The sequence below is a fragment of the Mugil cephalus genome, chromosome 23, assembly GCF_022458985.1.
Source record: "Mugil cephalus isolate CIBA_MC_2020 chromosome 23, CIBA_Mcephalus_1.1, whole genome shotgun sequence".
In the NCBI taxonomy this organism is placed as follows: domain Eukaryota; kingdom Metazoa; phylum Chordata; class Actinopteri; order Mugiliformes; family Mugilidae; genus Mugil; species Mugil cephalus.
This window is the reverse complement of record NC_061792.1, coordinates 6,317,551-6,339,553: the sequence shown is the minus strand read 5'-3', so window position 1 is coordinate 6,339,553 and position 22,003 is coordinate 6,317,551. Positions and strand designations below refer to the sequence as shown.

The 22,003-nt window shown below is 44.1% G+C and overlaps 4 protein-coding genes across 6 annotated transcripts in view; 3 read left to right on the top strand and 1 right to left on the bottom strand.

Annotated features, from left to right (window-relative positions):
- Window positions 1-30: 30 nt before the first annotated feature.
- unc50 (unc-50 homolog (C. elegans)) lies at window positions 31-2,707 on the bottom strand. Its single transcript, XM_047576379.1, has 6 exons — window positions 2,586-2,707; window positions 1,674-1,946; window positions 1,453-1,573; window positions 1,213-1,352; window positions 916-1,023; window positions 31-634 (listed from the first exon to the last, which is right to left on the bottom strand). The coding sequence occupies exons 2-6, from the start codon at window positions 1,939-1,941 to the stop codon at window positions 498-500; spliced, it is 774 nt and encodes a 257-aa protein (XP_047432335.1). The 5' UTR covers window positions 1,942-1,946; window positions 2,586-2,707; the 3' UTR covers window positions 31-497.
- Window positions 2,708-2,903: 196 nt separating this feature from the next.
- On the top strand, window positions 2,904-7,654 carry LOC125000857 (NADH-ubiquinone oxidoreductase 75 kDa subunit, mitochondrial-like). The gene is made up of 19 exons (XM_047576572.1): window positions 2,904-3,004; window positions 3,829-3,905; window positions 3,995-4,086; window positions 4,173-4,280; window positions 4,370-4,446; window positions 4,520-4,601; window positions 4,689-4,819; window positions 4,909-5,094; window positions 5,171-5,305; window positions 5,406-5,520; window positions 5,604-5,749; window positions 5,840-5,968; window positions 6,036-6,165; window positions 6,252-6,412; window positions 6,499-6,653; window positions 6,737-6,912; window positions 6,999-7,133; window positions 7,213-7,285; window positions 7,364-7,654. Exons 2-19 carry the CDS (start codon window positions 3,833-3,835, stop codon window positions 7,453-7,455), a joined length of 2,196 nt encoding a protein of 731 aa, XP_047432528.1. The 5' UTR covers window positions 2,904-3,004; window positions 3,829-3,832; the 3' UTR covers window positions 7,456-7,654.
- An 858-nt stretch (window positions 7,655-8,512) lies between these two features.
- On the top strand, window positions 8,513-16,804 carry zgc:110699 (uncharacterized protein LOC325371 homolog). Of its 2 annotated transcripts, none has more exons than XM_047576577.1 (8): window positions 8,513-8,640; window positions 8,742-8,846; window positions 9,717-9,773; window positions 9,878-9,951; window positions 10,774-10,903; window positions 11,373-11,466; window positions 11,589-11,660; window positions 12,647-16,804. In XM_047576577.1, exons 2-8 carry the CDS (start codon window positions 8,795-8,797, stop codon window positions 12,753-12,755), a joined length of 588 nt encoding a protein of 195 aa, XP_047432533.1. In that variant the 5' UTR covers window positions 8,513-8,640; window positions 8,742-8,794; the 3' UTR covers window positions 12,756-16,804. The 2 variants fall into 2 exon arrangements, with proteins under 2 accessions (XP_047432533.1, XP_047432534.1); XM_047576578.1 differs by having other exon boundaries at window positions 8,517-8,640; window positions 8,745-8,846.
- Window positions 13,036-22,003, top strand: part of creb3l1 (cAMP responsive element binding protein 3-like 1) — a 31,742-nt gene continuing 22,774 nt past the window's right edge. For both annotated transcript variants that reach the window (XM_047576574.1, XM_047576573.1), the window contains exons 1-2: window positions 13,036-13,175; window positions 18,739-19,181. In XM_047576574.1, the coding sequence (XP_047432530.1) occupies window positions 18,798-19,181 (384 nt within the window). In that variant the 5' untranslated portion in view covers window positions 13,036-13,175; window positions 18,739-18,797. The remainder of the gene's footprint in view (window positions 13,176-18,738; window positions 19,182-22,003) is intronic.

The window sequence follows — 22,003 nt, the reverse complement described above, 5'->3', positions numbered from 1 at the left end:
TTTCAACTCGACACCGACAACTTAGGCAACTTAAGTTAATAAAACCTTTTATTGAAAGTGCTCTGGAATGTACACTTCAAGAATAAAGTAAAGGGAAATTACTTGCATCCCATGTTCCTCCTCTTTTTCCCTTCAATAAGCAGGACTTAATTTTTTCATTTTTTATTTTTTAAAGAAAACTCAAAGGAAACAAACTAAACCTCTTCGGAAACAATCATCTGTGTGTATATATTACAACCAGCCGGAGCACTATTTACAAATCATACAAAAAGAACCGACGATAAAAGCTGCGGCCCATCTGTCGCCTTGCTTCTGCAGCTACGGCCTCGGCTCGTAATTGGAGCCGAAGGGAAAAACCAACCCAGAGTCCCAGTTCACCGAGAGTCAAGCGGAAGTCCGTCTCTGGCAGCAGCTTCGATTCGTTCTCACATAGTCCAAAACAGAATTAGAGTCGACCCGGAGCCAGGTAGTGTCCAACCCTCTGGAGGAAACTGGTTCTACTGGACTCTGTACTTGTAAAACCAGCAGAGTACCCGAGTGAAGTTCCAGCCCAGCGAGATGGAGAGGACGTAGAGGAGGCCGAGAAGAGCGAAGGGGTAGAGCAGCACCACGGTGTTCTTCAGGAAGGGTAAAGCTGCAGGGATTAAAAGAGGCTGTTAGAGCTTAAGCGAAACACTAAAAGAAGCGTTAACTCCGAACCAGAGCGTTAAAAATCCCACATCTCAGCCACTCACTTCAGTGCTTTTAGTAGTGCACGTTTTTGACCACTAGATGGCAGCAGAGATCAAGATCATAACTGCTGGTTTTGTTTACAGTTTTTTTAATGAATTATTACATAAGAAAATGGTAAAAAAAAAATCACAAATGCAATATATTGAACTCTCTCGTGCAGAAGAAACTCAGCAGGGAACTTACCGTTGTAGCCCAAGAAGGTGATGTATATGTAATAACTGATGGCCACCAGCCAGAAAGTGTTGCCGACAAAGTATCCCACGAACCAGTCTAACTTTATCACAACAATATCTGAAACACACAAAAAAAAATAACGGTGCATCAGCTGTTGTTATGAGCCAAAACAATTACCTTTTAAATGATCGTGTCTAAACATCAGCAACTGATAAACATTTCTGATCCTTTTCGAAATTGCATTTAACAAATAAAATGAGAACTAAACTGGATGTAGCATCTGATTCACAGACATTGTCTACTCACGGTTGATGAAGAAAAGCTGCAGGAAGTGCAGTATGACTAAAAGCGGGTAGAAAGCATTGAGGTGAACATCAAATGCGTAGCCCCATTCCACGTCGAAGTTTCTGCTGGGATGCTTTAGCAGGTACTTGTTGCTGAAGACCCTGGAGATTAAAACGAATGACGTAATTGCAATTTAAAACGGGTCCATGCAAACGTCTCTCATTACTCTCATTTTATCCACACACTCAACCCCCTACTCACCACATGAAAGTTGATATGAGCAGACCAACTCCTATACAGTCAACAAAGACAACCCACAGCAGCAGCTTCAGCATCTCCAGGACGCCCATCTCAAGCACGAGGCCGAAGCCTATTGTCGACACTGCACAATAACAAAACCACTGTTTAGTTACCAATTCAAGTGCAACGAGTGAAATCCCGCACGGCTGTCGCCTCTTATTAATGAACCACTGCTGATTTACCGCATAGCCAGATGCTGAGCAGGACCAGGAAAGCGGGATCGTCCCGGGCCCACTGGTCCTTGGTCTGTTTCCTGTAGTGGAAGTTGCGGTAAACCCTCTGCGGTGACGTGAACAAGTAAAGCATCTGCCACATGGCAAACTCAAAGTCCATCTGTCTGAAGTGGAGGAGCCGCCGGAGGTACTTGTAGCGCTTGGCGCCCGCCGTGTGGCGCGCTGCGTCCCTGGAGCTGAGGGAGCCATTGGTGTGTGGAGAGGTGGTCGGCAACATGGAGCCTGTTAGAAGAGCATGCAAAAAAAAAAATAAAGATAAAACGTTAGAAATACACAATAGATTTCAACTTGGGTTCATGAATGACACAAACTAGAAGCTGGTGCATTATCTAATTTCAAAATGTTGCCTTTAATGGTTCAGTTCACAGGTTTATATCATGTCAGACCAGTAATGTAGCTAAGTTACGACATGTTTACAATATGCCACTGAGTCCTGTAGCCCAACATTAGGTGATATACTCATTTAATTGAGTAATAAATGTTCCCCGTTACATTCTGCTTCTATTAAAGTCCTAAACTTCTTTAGCAGAAGCTGCTTAAATACAGAAACATAGGATGATATTGCAAAGCTATGCTATACACACATTAAAGGCACCCCAGACTGTGCAAAATTACACAAAACCTTCTAATGTGGTTAGATTAAATAAGATACACACTGCTCAAAATCACCCCAAGCCTCCACAAACACAGATGTATTTCATTTCCTTGTTATTTCACGCTATGTCTGCTACCAAACAGTTAGCATGCTGCTAGCTAATTTAGCAAGATGAGAAGGCCTCTACAGCTTTATCTGCCATAAACTTGACATAGACGCTGGCGTGACAGTTTGGCATTTAGAAGGCAAATGTGAACAACATTTACCTTTCTTTGTCTTACTCCTAACAGGAGAGAGCAACGGACTCTTGCTCGTTTCTGTAGCTGTTTGGAGAGATGCTTCCTGAACTGCCTCTGTCGAAAACGCACACGTAGATACTTCCGGTAAACACCCGGTTCATCATGGGAAACGTAGTTTCTCACGAGCTTTTTTGATGCAGTTCTTATTGTGTTATTTAAACGGACAAATATATACAGGAAAATAATAAAGTTAGGTTGACTTCGATGTTTTTGTTGACATTCTGGAAAAATAAAAAGGAAATATTTATTGTAAATATTGTATTGTGAACTTGGAGTCTTTCAAACGGAAGTCGAACGGCATGCCATTTCCGGTAACGCCATAACCGTTCATTGGTGGTATAACTAAGATCACCGCTGTTCTGGTCAAGAAGGCCAAATAGCGCAAGGTAAGAATCAAAAACACGCCGTGCAGTCGTGAAGATATAAAAGCTGACGTGTTATTAAACTGTGCGACCAGAGTAAAATGTCACGCTTGACCGCCTAACTTCAGTTACCCTCTAACAACATGCAGTGCGTGTGTCCTTGAGTAGGACTCTGAGCTAGCGCGGTTAGCATGCAAGCTAAGAGTCCCTCTGGACGTCTGTGCAGCTTATTAGCCCCTTCTTATGCCTATTTTTAAACTAATGTGTGATATTGCTAAACATTTTGGTGTCGCGACATGTTTGAGAGACCATTCTTTTTCTCTGTGGTATAACCATGAGACGTTAGGGACGTAACTGAGGGGCAATAACACTTGTTGTTATTGACAGTAACAGCTAAGCTATGTAGCACAAGTGTCTGAAGCTGTGGTTTTATACACTGATTGTCGTGGCTTTGGACTCTATTTGCTAGGTTTGAACTTATTTAGTCCAACACGTCAACTTTGTTTCTGTAATATGTGACTTTGTTTGAGTAGAAAAAGTGTAAATATTCTGTTGTCGTGTTGCACATCACTTGTCATCCTGCACTTCACGCATCTTTCCTATTAATATATGCTCCTTGCTGCAAATACCTAGCTAGTGTCTTTGCATGTAGCAGCAGCTGAGTAACCTTGATGATCAGCTGTAAAGGTTAATGTGGCTGATTTTCACATATGACATTTACAAACAAAGAAATGACATCATTAGTGGCTCCGATAGAATAAAAAGCACGGCAAATCAAGCTGTTTTTCAGGTGTTTGTCATTTGTTATGCCTGGTTACAATGACGTTGTTGTTTTTTTTCTCTCACAGCGTCATGTTGCGACTGCCGACCGTGGGCCGAGCTCTGGCCGGAGCCGCCAAGGGCAGCCTTGCTCCTTCCACTCCAGGTGAGATTTTGCTTGTTAAGATCATTGCATAAAATAGATACGTGGTGGCTGAGTTTTTAAACGGCTGTCCTTGTCGTGTGCGATTCCAGTGCGCGTTCCCGTGCGTGCCGCCAGCAACATGGTGGAGGTGTTTGTGGATGGGAAGCCAGTGGAGGTGGAACCTGGTACTACCGTGTTACAGGTAATAAACAAGCAATGCAGAATTTCTGCGTTCAGTCATTCTCCAAACATCAAGTAACCTGTCCCTTTTTTTACCCTCCTTGTCAGGCTTGTGAGAAGGTAGGAGTTCAGATCCCCAGGTTCTGTTACCACGAGCGCCTCTCTGTGGCCGGAAACTGCCGCATGTGTCTGGTGGAGATTGAGAAAGCTCCAAAGGTAACGGGGATATCCTTCTCGCAAGATGATCAAACTGACTGAGCCCAACGGCTGTGATTACCTATTGATGCGTTTGTGTGTGTTGTCAGCCGGTAGCAGCCTGCGCCATGCCTGTCATGAAAGGCTGGAACATCCTCACCAACTCAGAGAAGACGCGCAAAGCCAGGTACGAGCTTCACTGGTAGCTGTAAGCTTTTAATTGGACCTGTAGTAAACTGGTTTGATGTCTGTGTCTTCAGAGAGGGAGTGATGGAGTTCTTGTTGGCCAACCACCCTCTAGACTGCCCGATTTGTGATCAGGGAGGAGAGTGTGACCTGCAGGTAACCGTGGAAGTTTTCCACGACGCTCGCACGTGCACGAATGAGGCTTTACAGGTGAATAGAAAAAAAACGTAATTCTGTTCTCAGGACCAGTCCATGCAGTTCGGTTCGGACCGCAGCCGCTTCACAGAAGGAAAGAGAGCAGTGGAGGACAAAAACATCGGGCCTCTCATCAAAACCATCATGACCCGCTGCATCCAGTGCACGCGCTGTGTCCGGTGAGCGTTTCCAGTGAAGGCCAATCTAATAAGAATCGTACTTAATGTTATGAAATCAGCAGGGTCTTGACGTTGTGGGTATTTCGTAGCTTCGCCAGCGAGATCGCAGGAGTTGAAGACCTGGGAACGACCGGCAGGGGAAACAACCTGCAGATCGGCACCTACGTGGAGAAGATGTTCATGTCGGAGATGTCGGGGAACGTCATCGACGTGTGTCCCGTCGGAGCGCTCACCTCCAAACCCTACGCTTTCACCGCGCGACCTTGGGAGACCAGGTAGGTGAATCTAACGGACAGACTTCCCGCGGGCGACGCTGAATGTGCTTTCGCCTCATGCCGTCGTCCTTTGCAGGAAAACCGAGTCCATCGACGTGTTGGACGCCGTGGGCAGCAACATCGTGGTGAGCACACGAGGAGGGGAGGTGATGAGGGTGATGCCCAGGCTGAACGAAGACGTCAACGAAGAGTGGATCTCCGATAAAACCAGGTAGGGTCGGCAAATACTTTCGGATTTTAACCAACTGATTTCAAATTTGAAAAGCGGCATCGTGATCTGATTGGTTTTTGATCCAAATGTGCGTCCACAGGTTTGCGTACGATGGCCTGAAGAGGCAACGTTTGACTCAGCCAATGGTGAAAGATAATTCGGGTCAGCTGACGGTAACCACCTGGGAGGACGCTCTCACTCGTGTTGCTGGAGCGGTAAGCGCGATGACGCGACGTTGCCCATTCACAGGGGTTTCTTTGCGCAGAGTAATCCTTAATGCATAAATGTGTGTGTGCAGCTTCAGAGTGTGCAGGGTAACGAGGTAGCGGCCATAGCGGGAGGAATGGTCGACGCCGAAGCTCTGGTCTCGCTCAAAGATCTCCTCAACAGAGTCAACTCAGAAAACCTGTGCACCGAGGAGCTCTTCCCTATGGCAGGAGCAGGGTAAAGAAAACTCTTCTCATCATTCCTTAATCTCTCCATCAGTTTGGGGCGTCCTTGGTCTAAAAAAACCCTTCACCCTCGTATCCCCAGCACTGACCTGCGCTCCAACTACCTTCTCAACTCCCGCATTGCCGGCATCGAGGAGTGTGACCTGCTGCTGCTCATAGGAACGAACCCTCGTTACGAAGCCCCGCTGTTCAACGCCAGAATCCGCAAGAGGTAACGTCGTAGCATCGTAGCATTGCCGCACCTAACTGAATATTTAACTTACCTCTTCCTCTGTCAGCTGGCTCCATAACGAGCTGCAGGTCGCCGTGGTGGGTCACAACGTTGACCTGAATTACACGTACGACCACCTCGGAGAGGAGACCGCAGTGCTGAAGGAGCTGGCTAATGGCACACACCCATTCTGCCAGGTGATTGGCGCACATTTCCCGTCTTAAAGGAGGCCCGTCCAGATTAGCATTTTGCTGTTGCTTGAATAATATTCTCTCAACTGCAGGTCCTCGCGTCTGCCAAGCGTCCAGTGGTGGTTGTGGGCAGCAGCGCCCTGCAGAGGGAGGACGGGGCCGCCATCTTCAGCGCCGCCTCCACCATCGCTCAGAACGCCCGGACCAGCAGCGGCGTGGAGGAGGGCTGGAAAGTTCTCAACGTTCTCCACCGGTACAGCCTCGCTGACGAATCACTCCTCACGCTTTCAGCGGACGTGAGTCGCTTGAAATCGTCTCATTTGCTCTTTTTCGCGACAGAGTTGCCAGTCAGGTGGCCGCACTGGATCTGGGCTACAAGCCCGGCGTGGAGGCCATCAGGAAGAATCCGCCCAAAGTCCTGTTCCTGCTGGGAGCCGATGCCGGCTGCATCACCAGAGCCGACCTGCCTAAAGACAGCCTCGTCATCTACCAGGGTACGGGCGCTCACGAACGCGCAGTCACGAGAGCGGTAAAACCCTGAACGCTCACATTTCTGCTGCGTTTCCCCACTCCCCAGGTCACCATGGTGACGTAGGAGCACCCATGGCAGACATCATCCTCCCCGGGGCCGCGTACACGGAGAAAAACGGCACCTATGTCAACACTGAAGGCAGGAGCCAGCACACCAAGATCGCCGTCACCGCTCCTGGAGTAGCCAGAGAGGACTGGAAGATCATCAGAGCCGTATCCGAAGTAAGGAGGAAGTCGCTACATTAATTACGATGATGTCCTTTAATTGGACCAGAAGCATTAAGACGAATGTCTCCTTGTGTTTGCAGCTGGCTGGTGTGACGCTGCCCTACGACTCTCTGGAGGAGGTCAGATCCAGGCTAGCGGAGGTCTCTCCTAACTTGGTGCGTTACGACGATGTAGAGGAGGCAAACTACTTCAAACAGGCCAATGAACTCGCGAAGGTAAACATCGGTTCATCTGCGTCTGGAGCAGCTTTTCCTGTCCCGACGCTCAAACTTTTCCTCACTTTGTCCCTCTCAGGCGGTGAATCAGGATCTCATAGCAGCTCCTCTGGTGCCTCCTCAGCTCACAGCGAAGGACTTCTACATGACAGGTAAGCTCTATTCAAAGTAAAAGCTTTAAAAGTAAACTAGTATCCACTCATCTGCGTTCCCTCTCTCTGTGCGTTCAGACCCCATCAGCAGGGCTTCACAGACGATGGCCAAGTGCGTCAAAGCCATTACAGAAGGAGCCGCCGCCGTGGACGAGCCCTCCGTTTGCTGAACGCCTCCCAGCAGTCCGCACACATGACAATATCTCTCCTCCTGTTCTGAAACGACACACTCTTCTCTGAACAAACACGGTGTTTAATTTAAACTTGTCCTTGATGCTTGTTGTATACAGTTGAATCGTTTTCCCTCCCGAGAACGAGCTTTGTTGAATAAAGCCCAGAAGCGTATATGAATAAACTCTTACAAACGAAGAGGGTTTCATTGGTTGTGTTCTACTAGTGCAACTGAGCTTACTCAAAGGATCATTTAGTCAAAGTAAAAGGCCTTTGTATCTGCATAGGGAGTAGGCACCATGTTTCTATGGCAACACCAAATGGACAAACCAAATACAAGCTTTAGAAAGGGCCTTTAACTTTTTTTATGTATTGAACACCAGTTTGGTTGCAGTACTCAGAGTCGCCACTAGACGTCACTAACCCCCACACACAGCCCTTTAATGGCTCACAAGTGCTTTGTGACCTCATACATGCCACTAATCGTAAACTTTACAATTTTAAATGTCAGTTTTATGTGAATTATTCAAGTCTTAACAGGAAAGCGAATCACCCAGTGTGCTTCTTAAGCTCTCAGATGTTTCCAAAAAATACATATATATCTGAAGATACTCCTGCTAAACAAACCGTTACACCTCAGACATTAAAATGTCTCGATTTCCAGACTTTCCGGGCAGCATTTCCCAAACACACCTCGAAGAAATACGGTCAGGCCTGGAACAAAGCTGCTGAAATAAATAAGAAATAAAGAAGGCGTCAAGTCTTGGCAGAGTCCGGAGGTAATATTAAGGCCACTGTATGCTACAATAAATGGTGGAAGTTATTAGCGGTCATGATAGGTGATAAAATATTTGTTGATTATTCTCCTTTTAACTGCTGTAATGTCGAAGTACGCTATTGAATAGATTAGAAGTAAGATCCATTCGACAAAAAAAAAAGACTTCTACGAACTGGACTTCAGCAGGAATCATGTGTGCGGAGTTGGACCCCATTCCTCCAGACGAATGGCTCTTGTCATGTTCGAGAGAGAGAGGGAGAGAGGGAGAGAGCTCTTGTAACCAAACACAAGCAGAGCGACGCACAGACAAAGGGAGAAGACATGTCTTCATCCGCTGTCTGCTCAGTCTCTGAACGCTGACTTCTTTATATCCTCTCCATATCTGGCGTTTAGTTTTTAATATCAGGTCAGTATTACTACCAACTTTGAATTTACTTTCGGATTTTGAATTAACTTTGAGTGTAAATCTGATTTAAAAGTGCTTTTTTTTTTTGTTTTTTTTTTCAGTAGGACTTTCATGAAGGGACGAGCGGTGGATTAACGGTGGTCCAGGTGGGAAAATGGTTCCAATCAAGGTCCTCATTTTGGGAGCTCAAAACACCGGGAAAACAGGTAAAGCTCTCGGAGCACGAGGCGCCGTGCAGCCGAAAAGCACAGGTAGACAAGGAAAGGGATGTCTGGATTATATAACGGCGCCATACAGTAGACTGGACATCGTCACATGCTCACGAGCGAACGAAAAAAAGGTTAAGTTTAAGGTCAAGTTTTTTGTCACGGTTTGGAAGATTTTTTTCGCTAAAAACGGAAAACACAGGTCTGGAGATGTCCCATGTCCCTGAACATTTAACTGTAAATGTGTCCAGTTTATTCACTGAGCTCAGTTTGGATAATTTATGTTATCTCGCAGGATTGTTCTTAAGAAATAATCATGGGACACATGAGTATTATATCTGATTTACCTTACACACGCATATCTGAAATCACAAGATATAGTAGCTGAACAATTAATATAAAACTCTAGAGGAAATTTGTGCCTCATATAAAGATAAGCTTGCATTCCTCAAGCATTATTTTAGTCATAAACCATTCTGATTGTGCGTCTTTACATTCCTGTCGAGGTTAAAGGACGCCACCAGAGGTTTAAAGGACCACACAATGGCAAAAAATTTTGATAAGAGGCGGAAATCAATGAAAGCTCCGGGCGTAAAGCTTCACATGACAAGGCCTCTGAGACCTCTTAATGACGCAGCCTTAAAGAGTCGTTAAGCGGCAGACACGGAGATGTCAAACAAACACGAAACCCTTCAGACTCCCTCCCAGACGAAAAAGCTACAAAGCCAAGAGGGTAATTCTGAAGAGGATCGACGGTTGTGACACATGGACGCGAGGGCCGAGCGGATAATCATGTGTGAGAATGTGCAAGAGCAGGACGAGTCAGTGCATGTTCAGTGTCCAGTGACCATGTCTGTTTTGTGTCTGCAGCGCTGTGCGTCCGTTTCATAACCAAGCGCTTTATTGGCGAATACGACCATAAAAAGGGTAACTTTTTGTTTCTCATTGCTGGCAAACTAATTGGAGCGCACGTTAATCACGTGTATTATTCTCCAGAAGGATAATTTGAGTGTGTCGGTGTGTTAATACAGAGGTGACATACAGATGCAGTCGGGTGGTGGACCAGGAAACCGTTGATCTGGAGATTTTGGACATAGCTTATAAGGTACATTTTAGCCTTTTTTCTTTTCTTTTTTTTTTAAAAACAAATGTTTCTCTGTCATCAGCATTAACGTGCTTGAAACATGTTTAAAATCTAGATTTGCAACTGAAATTAAATGAAATTAAAAATTAAATGAAATTAAGTTAAATTAAATCAAATTAAATTAAATTAAATCAAAGCCAGAGCCCAGCCTCTTCATTTTAACCAAAGTTAAATACAAAAAAAATAAATAAATAATAATAATAATAATAATAATAATAAAATAAGAAGAATATAAATAAATATTCTTAAAATTCAAATTCTGGCAAAGTTTTGGATAGACAATTAATTATTTTTAATAATTAATATCATATTTTCAAAATTTGGTCCAGTTTTTTGTAATTTCTGAAAAACCCGAACAAACAAAAAAGGACCATTATTTAAGAGGGTGTCGATATGTTTCACATTTTGGAAAACAGGGTTTCCCCTGAATTAACTGAAAGCAGAAACCACTAATATTTTGAATGCTAACTACAAAGCTACAATTTAAGCTAATTATCTTACTTTAGCTTTACATCAAGACTGAAAAAGGAGAACCAGAGAGAATTCAAAAGTAAAATCCCATTAACGAATCAATAAAATAAACATCTACTAAAGATAAACAAAATGGTGGCTTTAACTTTAGACAGGGCAAGTCTAGCTAGTATCTTTTAGCTTAGCTAAGCTTAGGCTTTGTAGCATACAGACATGGAAGTGTTCATTTAAACTCGACTAAGCATCGTTTCTCATGATATGTTTTGATGATTATGAGATACTGGCTAACATCAGTAACATTTTGTCCTCCAGGAGAGCTCTCTGGAGTCATCCATCCGCTGGGCTGACGGGTTCCTGCTGCTCTACTCAATCACGCACCGCCTCAGCTTCCTGGAGGTCCCACGGATCAAAACGCTCATCGACCAAACTAAACAGAGCCTGGGTATGGAGATGCTACCTTACTCATTATGAGAGGGAATCTCATTTTCATTACTAGGAAGTGTCTAAATTCTACATATAGAAGCTTTAATGGCATTAATTTCTAAAGGACGCACAATTAAAAACACATATTTTACAAAACTTGTTCAAGCCGTACACAGGAAATACCGTTCTTATATATTTTCCCTGCGTAAATTTGCATGAAGTAGCTGCAGAATTTACTGACAGCAGTGGTCCGATCCCCCCAGGAACAGCGTGTTCACTGTTTCCAGTCTCTGCTCTAGCTCTGTTTGACATCTGTCTATTGTCACCTTCACACACACACAGATGCACAGATGGAGCAGGACATACATTCCATGTTTGGTAGACCATCCTGTGCTCTGTTGGTAGCGTGTTGACAGGGTGAACTCCAAACCCTGCATGCCAAAGCATCATCCGGCTGCTTTATTGTCATTTCACTGCGTGTGTGTCAGTTGTTCCTGCGCTGCTGGTAGCCAACAAGGCCGACTTGGAGATCGGAAGGGAGGTGACAACGGAGGAAGGACAGAGACTCGCCAAGGATTTAAGGTTTGTCTTGTGCTTCGTGCGTATCATTAATTTGCACTGATGCGAAACTTTTGCGGATCCAGCGCGCGGTTAATAATCTCCTGTAGTAAATAAACCGTGACATTTAATTTGTGTGTGTTTAGGTGTGGTTTCAGGGAGTTGTCAGTGGCCGAAGCAGTTCTGGCAGTGGAAACAGCGGTGCTTCAGCTCATTAGGTTGGTTTCTGCTGTATTGTATCTCCTTGTAGAGTGGTCTCGATCAAGTTACGTTCACGTGACGCGAGCTGCATGCCCACACTTTTTAACACATGGGACGACACCCTAATTTCTACAAGAAATGCACCAGTTAAATGCATTATTATTACAATCACAGAAATATCATATTGTTATTAAGAATCTGGTTACAACAGTAGTGACTATAAACCCCTTCACAGCGTTAGCTGGAGGCAAAACAAAGGGGACGTTTGATGCTAACACTGTACTGCACACTTCATATCAGATAAGATTAATATGTAATGCATCATCAGTTTCAGCCTGGTAAATTATATGAGATAGGCTAAATTGTGACTGAAATTATGTGAAGTTAATCATGTGATTAATTATTTGGGGGATTCTTGTTACATGTTAATGCTAATGCTAACCGCTAGCTAACGCAAGTTGTATGTTTCAAGCAGCAGGTGTCCAAGCAGAAGTTGCATTTGCTAGGTTACCCTCCACAGTGGTTCCACTTACGTCTTGTAATATCTTAGTTGAAGAGGCTTCCCTTGATAAAGACAGACCAGACTTCGTCCCCTCTGTGTCCTCCTTTGGTCAAATCACCCATCCAGTGAATGACAGAGTAGGGGTCATGGACACAGTCCCGTCAGTCAGAGTCAACTTTTTAAAATAACACTCACGCCCTCAGAGAGTGAGTGTATTAGTATATTCTCTAAAATATGCCTGTTCCTCATCCATTCTTGTCAAAAACAGTCCGCTGAAATATGCTAACCCGTGTTTACATGCTATAGTGTTTTGCCTCCAGCTAAGCCCCGCCCCTCAAAAAACATTACACTGTTTACAGACTGTGAAGGTATCTATAGATGTAGCGTTAAAGGGGAGAGACTAGGAGACGCTTTTTTTATCTGCATATTTTACTATAGAGGTTTTTACGTATGTGTTGCACGTGTTTGGCTGAGCGTTGGTCATTTGTTTTGTGTGCACAGGCTGGTGTTGGATCAGCAGCGCCCTCTGCCTGACCGACGCTCCTACATGCTGAGTGTTCGCCACGCTCTGACCAGGAAACTAACCCGATCTAAGACCATGCAGTGGTGACCACCCCTTCTATTTTTTCTTTATCAGGACTCACCAATAAAATAATGGTATGTGTGGAAGAAAATGAAACGCTGAAGGCAGTGATGGTTCGGCCTTTTTTGTAGCTTTATCCTGCAGTGTCTTGAGGCTTGGATTTAAAAAAATAAAAAATAAAAATCCTTCAGAAGGTATGAGGTACGACTTTGGCCTACTGCACAATTCCAACTCAGCCGGTAAGATAAACACATGACAAGAAGGAGCAATAACGTGTCAGCGTTTAAAGAGCTGGGGTGAGATTCAATAACAATCACGTCCAATCCTGTCATCCTCTTTTTAAAGGCGGCAGACAGTTTAACGGGCCTGGATGAGGGGGATCGGGCCGTTAGTCAGAGAGGAAACTGAATGGATGACGTCCTTTACAGGCTGAATTTAAAATATACAGTGAGTTATTGTAGAATAGTAATAATATCTGGCACATGAATCACAAAGAAATTATGTTTGTCTTTTGACAGAAGCACGCATTTATCCACTTGAATTTGTGGCGTCATTTGCTATTCGATGTGTCCTCCAGTAGGGGGCGGTACAGTCATTTGATTCGGTGAACAGTCTGGCAAATGGTCTATTTGGCCAGAGGTGCTGTACTTGGCACGGAGGGGCCTTCACAACGACCTGACCTCAACTCATTGATTAGATAAGTGACATGCAATAAAAAAACTTTGAAAAGAGAGAATAGCTGCTACAGCACAGAGCTAAAAATTTGAAGCAATATCACGGTTGGGTTCCCACATACTTTTGCTCATTCTGCCGCTATTGTTTTTTATAATTTGTACTTTTCATGTGTGATTTATATGAGAGCACAATAATCCATAAAGAGCTGCGAGTAAAGCGATCACCCTCGGTGTGTGTAGATGATGTAACAGTATGTAAAGTATGTATGAGGCTGGCTTTCATTACAGGCTTTCTCCCCGTGCATCTCCCTTTTCTCTGAACTTCTGAACTTTATGATCAACAAGCGAGGGAAAAAAAAGGCAATCTGACTGGGAAGGGGGAAAAAAAACAGGGTTTCTCCTCTGGCATCTCGGTAGAGAAAGCAGAGCTTATGAGAGAACGGATGTGTGCTGCATCCCTGCACCATGACCATTTATTATACGTCGACGACTCCACCCAGCTACCATTAACCAACCACCCAGAAAGCCCCGTGGTCCTCACAAACAAACACAGAGGTTGAGAATGTGCAATGTCGATAGGGGTCGGCTCCTGCTTGTGCAATCCAATTTTCACGTTAAAAGACTGCATGGAAATAGAAGTCATTAAAGTCAAAGTATAAATTGATATTCATAACAGGACTCTGTGCCACAATGAATATGCCTGAGCCTGTTAACTGGGTGAGAAGGAGTCAGAAAGCGTGATGATGTGAGGACTTATAGTAATATTCTGGCGACGGCAGTGTGCCGGAAAGTGAACCCATCACTGAGTCACACAAACATACGCAAACTGCTCTGATGCTGCTGCTGTTGCTGCTGCTGTTGCTGCTGCTCCTCTCCACTGTCATGCCAACAAACCCGAGCGGGATTAGGGAGGCAAAGGGAGGAGGGGGGAGGGGGGAAGAGTAGAGGCGGTGACATCACAGCGGTCACCAAGGAGATGAAAGGTCAGGACCCCGTGTCAACTCTATGGCTCAGAATAGAAGATGAGTCATACCTGCATCATTTGGGCGACGGCCAATCGGAGGCTGCCTCTCGCAGCGTGCATCAAGAGGTGAGCAGCCAATCACGGGGCCGTTCAAACAAAAGGCTTTTAAGTGTGCGACCGAGGTCTTAGTCAGATTTAACAGTTTATATACAAAGTAAGTTTACTGTTTCATCCAGACCGTGTACCCCGCTCTCAGTCTGGTCCCTGGCCTATGTGCTGTGACTAAGAGGTGATGACCGCTTACTTTCCATTTTAGATGATTTCTGTTTGAATCAAAGATTAAGTGGAATTAATGATGTGAATGCATGAAACAACCTAATAAAAACGGGGCAAGCCAGCGAATTAACGTTACATGATTTGTGGTACATCGTCGGGGCTGGTGCGCTCTTTAAATGTGCAATCATTAAAGCTGCACAAAACAATTATCAATTAACAATTATCCAGACCAAGGGCCGCAAATTGGTGGATAGATTAATTAGGGACCCCCTACCTACTATATGTGTTAGATATTATGTTAATGTGTATTTAAAGAAATTTAAATTTGTGGGGGGAAATTAAAATATATATATGTATACAAAAAATGTCTAATCAACCAAAGATTTTGCCTTACAGTGTTTTAAGATCATTGTTTTGGTTTCACCAGCTTCATTCCCAGCTGCCACAGACAGCTGTATTTTCTTCCAAAAACCTCCTGTACATTAACTTTAGATCAAATTAGCAACTAATTCACAAACATAGTTGAAAATTTAAGAGCAAAAGATTCGTCTCTAAGGCATAGGTATTCTACGGGGGATCTGCGACCCCTAGAGTGTCTGTGGAGGTACTGCGGGGGGGTTGCAAAATCTTTGGTTGATTAGACATTTATATGTATATATATGAGTAAAGGGACAAGGGATAGCTTAATATTGAATCCAAACTTATGTATTTCAGTTATTTATATCAGTAGGGAGGTCTTTGGCCTGAAAAACGTCAAAGACCCCTGCTCTAAGGGATCGGTGGGGACCAAAACTGAGCTCGAAGTAGAACAACGAGAACATTTGCCTGTTGCTCCATGTTTCCTTAATAGGCAACTGTTTGATGACAATATGTCAAGATTATACGGGGATAATTTGATCACAACACAATTGTACTTGATGCGGCCACACGTGAGTGGACAAACTCACTGTGATGTCACCCATTGGATTTTGAACCCTCGAAAATGAAGCCTGAAGTGGGCGGAGCCCGCAGTCGTCACATTGGATGAGTTTTACTCCGCCCACACTCGGATATTCCAAATATGGACAATGAGACCAAAGCTGTTTTTTTTTTTGTACCGGGCTGTAAACCTGTTTAATAATGCTGTAAAGTTGTTGTTTTTTTTAACATGGGGGTCTATGGGGATTTGCTGGCTTTTGGAGCCTCAAGTGGCCACTCGGTGAACTACAGCTTTTTGCACCTCCGCCCTGGCTTCATCACTCAGACCTGGAGGTTGCCGCTTGGTTAGGCATGAAGAATAGTAATTGCAATGTACTGTAATTTTAACACCATACTTGTGTTTGCGTATATTGCTGCATAAATGTTGACGTGCATTATCACCATCCACACAAATGTTAATCTCCCCACAGAGCACCTATTTGCTAGGTTTAGGTGGGAATTACAATAGCGAGCGAAAAGGTCACCGCAGTTATACAACACCAGTGTGTGTGCGAGAGAAATACAGAGACACTTTGTCCCTTGGGGCGTAAACTGATATGAGGAAGGAAGCAGAAGACTTAGAAAAGACAAGAAAGGAGAGAAAAGATGGAAAAGGTAAAGGCAGGGAAAGAGAAAGAATAACAGCCAAGTCTGGAGAGTGAGAAGAGATAGCTGCCTAAGAATCTATTGTTTGAATTAGAGCAAAAGAGATCAAAAAGCTGATGCTAATCACTGTTGTCCATTATAATAAGAAGTTCTGTCTCTTAACCTCCACCACACCCTCTGCAGTGACCTTAATATGAACAATGCAGCCAGGAACCCTGCACACTGTTATGTAGTGGATGTGTTCTCACAGGCTTCAAATCCAAACCAAGTGCTGGTTCCAAGCTGAATCAATTAGTTATTCCATGTGGCATGTTTACAGCTCTGTGTGGTTGTTTATGCACACTGCTGCTTTGCGCTATGAGCTCAAGTTAGCTAATTGCTCACAGTAACAATAATTATAGTGTTAGCATAACAAGGAAATGCCTTTCACTTTCTCTGTATTTTTTGTTTTTAGCAAAATTTCAATGTGATTAATTGAATCCTGGCTTCAAGAGTGAGTGTGCACGCATTCGTGGCATCATTCCGATACCAGCACCTCTGTCACCCTTACAGACCTATGTGTTGTGTGGCAAAAATGCAATAAAATTGAGATAAATACATGTTTTTTTTACACATTGAGTTGATTTCCCTGCTTTGTGTCACTGGTCAGAGCTGCAGAACCCACACATATGTGCGTGCACCTCTGCAGCAGAATGAACAGGGCGTCTCTCTCCTCACGGTATTTCAATCCGTCTCTCCGAGGAGATGCAATCTGAAGCGGAGTGGGTTGGGAGGAATGAGACGGGCGAGCCCGAGCAATCATGGAAGAGAAAGAAATATTGTTTTCAGTCCCATTTTCCTGTGTGTGTCTGTGTGTGCAATAGCTGCAGGGGGTGTCAAAACTCTACATAGTTGCTTGTCTTTTTCTGCTTCAGCACAGACTCAGACCGCAACATGTATTTCAGGCCCAAAGATCAGGAGGCAGATTGTGGACAGCGGTTTTTGTTATTTATATATATATACCACATCAGACATCAGTCAGTCAATTCATATGGAGGCTCACACACCCTGACAGGCTAATAAATCAGCTATGTTAATTCAAATTACTTGTGTTTATGTTTCAAGGGTGTACAAGCTATCTAATGCAACATAGAGTCTCAAATGTCAACCTTAACAACTACTTTCATTTAAGTAATATACACAGCAAAAAAAAATGAAATGGTGATTAATCACAGTGACATTTTGTGATTTATTATTTGTCCGTCAGTATTTTGTCCATCAACATTTTTTTTCATAATGACATGCAGTGAAAGAAAAATGAAGATCTGAAGTAAATGGATCAGCAACAATGGCAACGTGCCAACAGCGTAGCAGTGTGAGCTGTTTTCTAACTTTCTTGAACGCAGCATAAGTCGTGAAAACGCCGCTAGCAAGCTAATGAGTGGCTTACCCTATGTAATAAATTAAAAGCTATAATTGATGGACGAGGCTGCTGGCAGCTTCAATATATTCTTCAGACAAAATTGGAAAGTATTCGTATCATTCTTCTAAAAATGACCTTCTAAGGACGCCACTGTTTTAACAGTGGAGCTTAGTTCAACACATTTCCCCCCAAAACCCCCTTAAAACTGTGTGTACGTGAACTTGTTACCTTCTATTGAAAACCTACTGTGTATTACCATAACAATTTCTATGGGCGTGGTTATTAACATAGTGGAATTAAAGTTGCAATTTCCTCAAAAAGCACCTACAGCCGCATGTATATCTGCTGCTTAGTCTTTTTTAAAAATGAAACACTGGTTTAATATCAAGTTTTATTGCAAAGATCTATCCTAGTTACTGTATATTGCCGTACACATAAACAACCAATTCTCATCCACTGCTACCCTGGCACAAGGTGTCCCCCAAGGTTCAGTGCTCGGCCCCTTGCTGTTTATTATCTACATCCTTCCCTGGCAATATCCTCCATCACTACGATCTCAAATTTCACTGTTATGCAGATGATGTTCAACTACGCATCTCCACTGAATCTATTACCACCCTCCACACTCTCAACCTGCCTCTCTGAAATAAAAACATGTATGCAAACCAACTTTATCCAACTAAACTGTGAAAAGTCTGATCTCATAATCAATGGCCTCAAACACCCACCCAACACTTGGTCTCACTGTTGGTAATTCATCCATGACTCCCTCCTCCCACACCCGCAACCTTGTATTCATTTTCGACACCCACCTATCCCTTGAACAGCACATTAAACAGGTCACATAACCCTTCCTTGAACTGCTATTTAACGTTTTATTCAGTGTGTTCTTCTGCTTTATCTTGTGTCTGTAAAGTGTCGTAAAGAACGCTATATCAATAAAATGTATTATTATTATTATTACCTAGGTTCAGTGAGCGTGGACATTACAACAGGGGCGTGGCTTCATTATTTATAGCCTACGTTGATAATTGGGAAAAGTTACACATTTCTCCTTGAAGTGTGTTTAATGTAGTCCTTTGTATCCTACTTGTTCAAAAGTGAGTCAATGATTCACTGTCCCCTTGACAGAAAGAAACTTTGTTTTTGTGGGCGTGGCCGACATGTGACGGTAAGGGGGCGTGGCCCTAATGAATATTCATCGGCGCGTGGCTGAGACCGAGGCACGCGAGGAGAGCGCTGGATGGATACCACCATCTCGGCGTCAGGGAGCAGGAGGAGGATGTCAAACCCCGAGGTTTTTCAAGTTTGTCACTGAAGGAAAGCAGCAGCCGGACTCAGCTCTGAAAGACGAAGCGCCTCTTCTTAATGACTCGCATCTAGAAGACTCGGCGATCGCGAGCAGTGCAGACAGCCTTTGTCCATCCGTCCAGTCAGCCGTAGACACACATACACAGACAGTCATGATGGAGTCTATCTTAGACAGTTTAACAGCGGAGAAACTCTATCCGTCCGGAGGCACCAACCTGTTGGACCTGGAGGAACTCAGCGACGGGGATTTCCTCACTAACGTGGTGAGTCTTCGCCCTTCTTCAGCCCCTCATTATTTACACAGTCCATAATTTAATAAGCCTAAACAATAAAGCGTGTGTCTCTGCTGGGAGTCGATCAGCTGGCTGCCTGCCTATTAATCAAACGCACCTCCTCTGCCTGTTCCGCCCGGAGCCGGACCTCAGGAGGGCGGTGGACTCATTAGATCCTGACAGACATCCGGGGCTCATACCCAACGTGCGTTATATGTGTGTTTAATTGTGTAAACCACAGTCGTCAAACATACGGAACGCGGGCCAAAAGCGTCCCGCCCTGGGGTCAAATCTGGCCCGCAACGTGAATCTGCAAAGTGTGAAAATTACTGCAATTTCTCAATGAAAATAGCTGCTGTCTAATTTGTCTGCTATTTTTAGTCAGAGAAGGGAGACGCGGGGCTACACAGCAGACAGCAATGAGCCCAAATTGCACTTTTTTAAGAAATAGCTAGCTTATTAAATGTAATCATTCTCCCAATTTACTTCTTTGCACTTAAACAAATGGGGGGAAAAAATGGAATTGTCATTACTTATAGGTTATTATGCTATTGTGTTACCGGTCTGGACCACTTGAGATCAAATTGGGCTGCATGGGGCCCCCAAACTAAATTGAGTTTGACCCACTTGGTGTAAACTAACATGTGAGGCTGGGAACGCAAACACAAACCCAGGCTACTTATTAACTTGTGTGTGCCTGTTTGTGTGTGTACACAGCTGGCAGGTGTTGCAGCGTTGCGCAGCACACCCGACTATTAGTATGTTGTGAATATTAATTGACCATTACTTTTTTTTAATCATCCTCTTGGGGTGTTTTCTCGCACGTCTTGTGCTGCGCTGCAAAACGATCCCACTGAGAAACGTCTCCCCCTCCGAGGCCACCTGCATATGCTCGTCCCTTCATCTTCAAGTTCATCTCTCGATAACTGTGGCTGCAACAGGATGTGGTAGCGCACAATCGTGCTTTGTGTTAATCAATACAACCATCACCGTGTTGGCTAAAGAAAATCTGATAAATTTGGATTGTATCATGCACTGGTTTTGGTGTTGTTGACTGCGCTGTTGCATGTAAATGTGATTGGACACAAAAAGTTTGCATGTCCTGATTGGTATCAAGAAATCTGTATCTGTTTTAATGTTAGCTGGTTAGCATTAAAAATTTCGCTTTTTCTGCACCTGGATCCGCCCGATACTGAATATTAAAATATCGGCATCAGATCGAGGAGCAAAATAACTTCACTGGGACACCCCTGGTTAAAAGCGAACTGCCATGCTTGTGCAAACTGTGGAGGACCGTCTTTCGTCTCCGTGCCTGTTTCATCACTTTGTGTCTTTTTCCACCCCCTCTTTATTTCATTTTTTTTTTTCAAACCTAACCTTTTTTTTTTTTTTTTTTTAAAAAGCAAGACCTCTATTCTAGTCAGTGAGTCAGCCGAGCAGTCTGCTTGTGGTTTGAACCCCCCCCTACGCCTCTGTTCTAAATAAAGTAATCCAGTCCGCTGTGAAGCCACTGGGCTGGGCTGCACCGCCGAGGACATGGGAAAGGATGGCTGATTAGCCATACTGAAAAATGGCATGTTGCTACAAGCTTCAGTGCGGCGAATCATTCAGATATGATCTCTGCATGGGCACGAATACATTCTGCTTGACTCTTTGCCCCGTGTGCATAATAAGAGAGTATGTCACGAGCATTGTCTCGCTTCTTTTGGTCTCTGACTCTTTCTCATAACATTTTGACTTCATATTGTTCAAACCAGAGCTACCGAATATAGTTAAAAGCCGGAGGGCCCGACACACAGACAAGAAGAGACGTCACGTCATTGGTTTTTAATATGCACTGTACAGCAGTGAGGTTTGAGGTTTGAACACCTCATGCTCTGTTTTGTTTACCTCTTCCAGGACAGTGTGTGCCCCGTTGATAACCAGGGGGAATCAGTAATAGGTGTTGGCAGCGTAGAGGAGAGGACTGCTTCTTAAGAATAAAAAAAAGTCACTCATAATCAGCGCGACGCTCGGCTGCAAGTCACGACATCGGGCGAGTGGACAAAAGCACGGCTTTTATCGATTTATCATTTAGAATTATCACGAAGCCGTGTTTAACGTGCGTGGATTGGGTGACTGCGTGAGAGTGAGGCACTTTGTCGAGACTCGAACCTTTTTACTTCTTGTTGCCACTATCAGCTGGAACGCGAGGAGGTCACGGCTCGAAGCTCGGATGCTCTGAGTCGGACTCCGGGGCAGTCTGCGTCAGCATCGGGCGCCGAACACGGGTAATAAAACTTTACCACCTGCCGGGAACTTGCGACGCGTTGGGGCAGATGTCTCCTCTGTCCTGAAGGATGCAACTGTGGGCCTGCAACTGACGATAACTTCGTAATGAATTCATATGAGATTAGCTCATTAATTAATCACTTTATCATTTAATCGCAGCGTCTAGCAGATTAATGCAAGATACGCATGGGGAAAAAAAAGCCACGGTAGCCATAGTAACAACGATTTAGCTTTTTATTTAGTTTTGTCAAGAGGTGCTTTTGTAAAAGTAACATTATCAACAAATCATAAGGTCAATTGAGGACATTTCTATGTGTTTCTGTTCTGCAGTTAAACAAACATCAAGGATTTCCACCGATACACACTTTCTTTCCTATTACCTCTTCATCCCTTCATCCTCTTGCTGCTCTCTTGCCCCCACCGCCCCCCTTCATCCTGTAGCCATACTTTTCTATTTTACTCTATTCTACTCTCCATTCAGACCCTGTACTCCAGCTTTAAAAGGACACGCCCATCTCATCTGCATGCCGGCCTCCGATTGG

Bases quoted from the DNA above. Each gene is read 5' to 3' on its own strand.
- zgc:110699 (XM_047576577.1), top strand. From the start codon at position 8,795: ATGGTTCCAATCAAGGTCCTCATTTTGGGAGCTCAAAACACCGGGAAA. The intron at 9,774-9,877 runs GTAACTTTTTGT...GTGTTAATACAG, and splicing joins CGAATACGACCATAAAAAGG to AGGTGACATACAGATGCAGT. The intron at 11,661-12,646 runs GTTGGTTTCTGC...TTGTGTGCACAG, and splicing joins GCGGTGCTTCAGCTCATTAG to GCTGGTGTTGGATCAGCAGC.
- unc50 (XM_047576379.1), bottom strand. From the start codon at position 1,941: ATGTTGCCGACCACCTCTCCACACACCAATGGCTCCCTCAGCTCCAGG. The intron at 1,574-1,673 runs GTAAATCAGCAG...GTTATTGTGCAG, and splicing joins GCTCAGCATCTGGCTATGCG to TGTCGACAATAGGCTTCGGC. The intron at 1,353-1,452 runs GTGAGTAGGGGG...TTTAATCTCCAG, and splicing joins CTCATATCAACTTTCATGTG to GGTCTTCAGCAACAAGTACC.
- LOC125000857 (XM_047576572.1), top strand. From the start codon at position 3,833: ATGTTGCGACTGCCGACCGTGGGCCGAGCTCTGGCCGGAGCCGCCAAG. The intron at 6,166-6,251 runs GTGATTGGCGCA...TCTCAACTGCAG, and splicing joins GCACACACCCATTCTGCCAG to GTCCTCGCGTCTGCCAAGCG. The intron at 6,913-6,998 runs GTAAGGAGGAAG...TTGTGTTTGCAG, and splicing joins TCATCAGAGCCGTATCCGAA to CTGGCTGGTGTGACGCTGCC.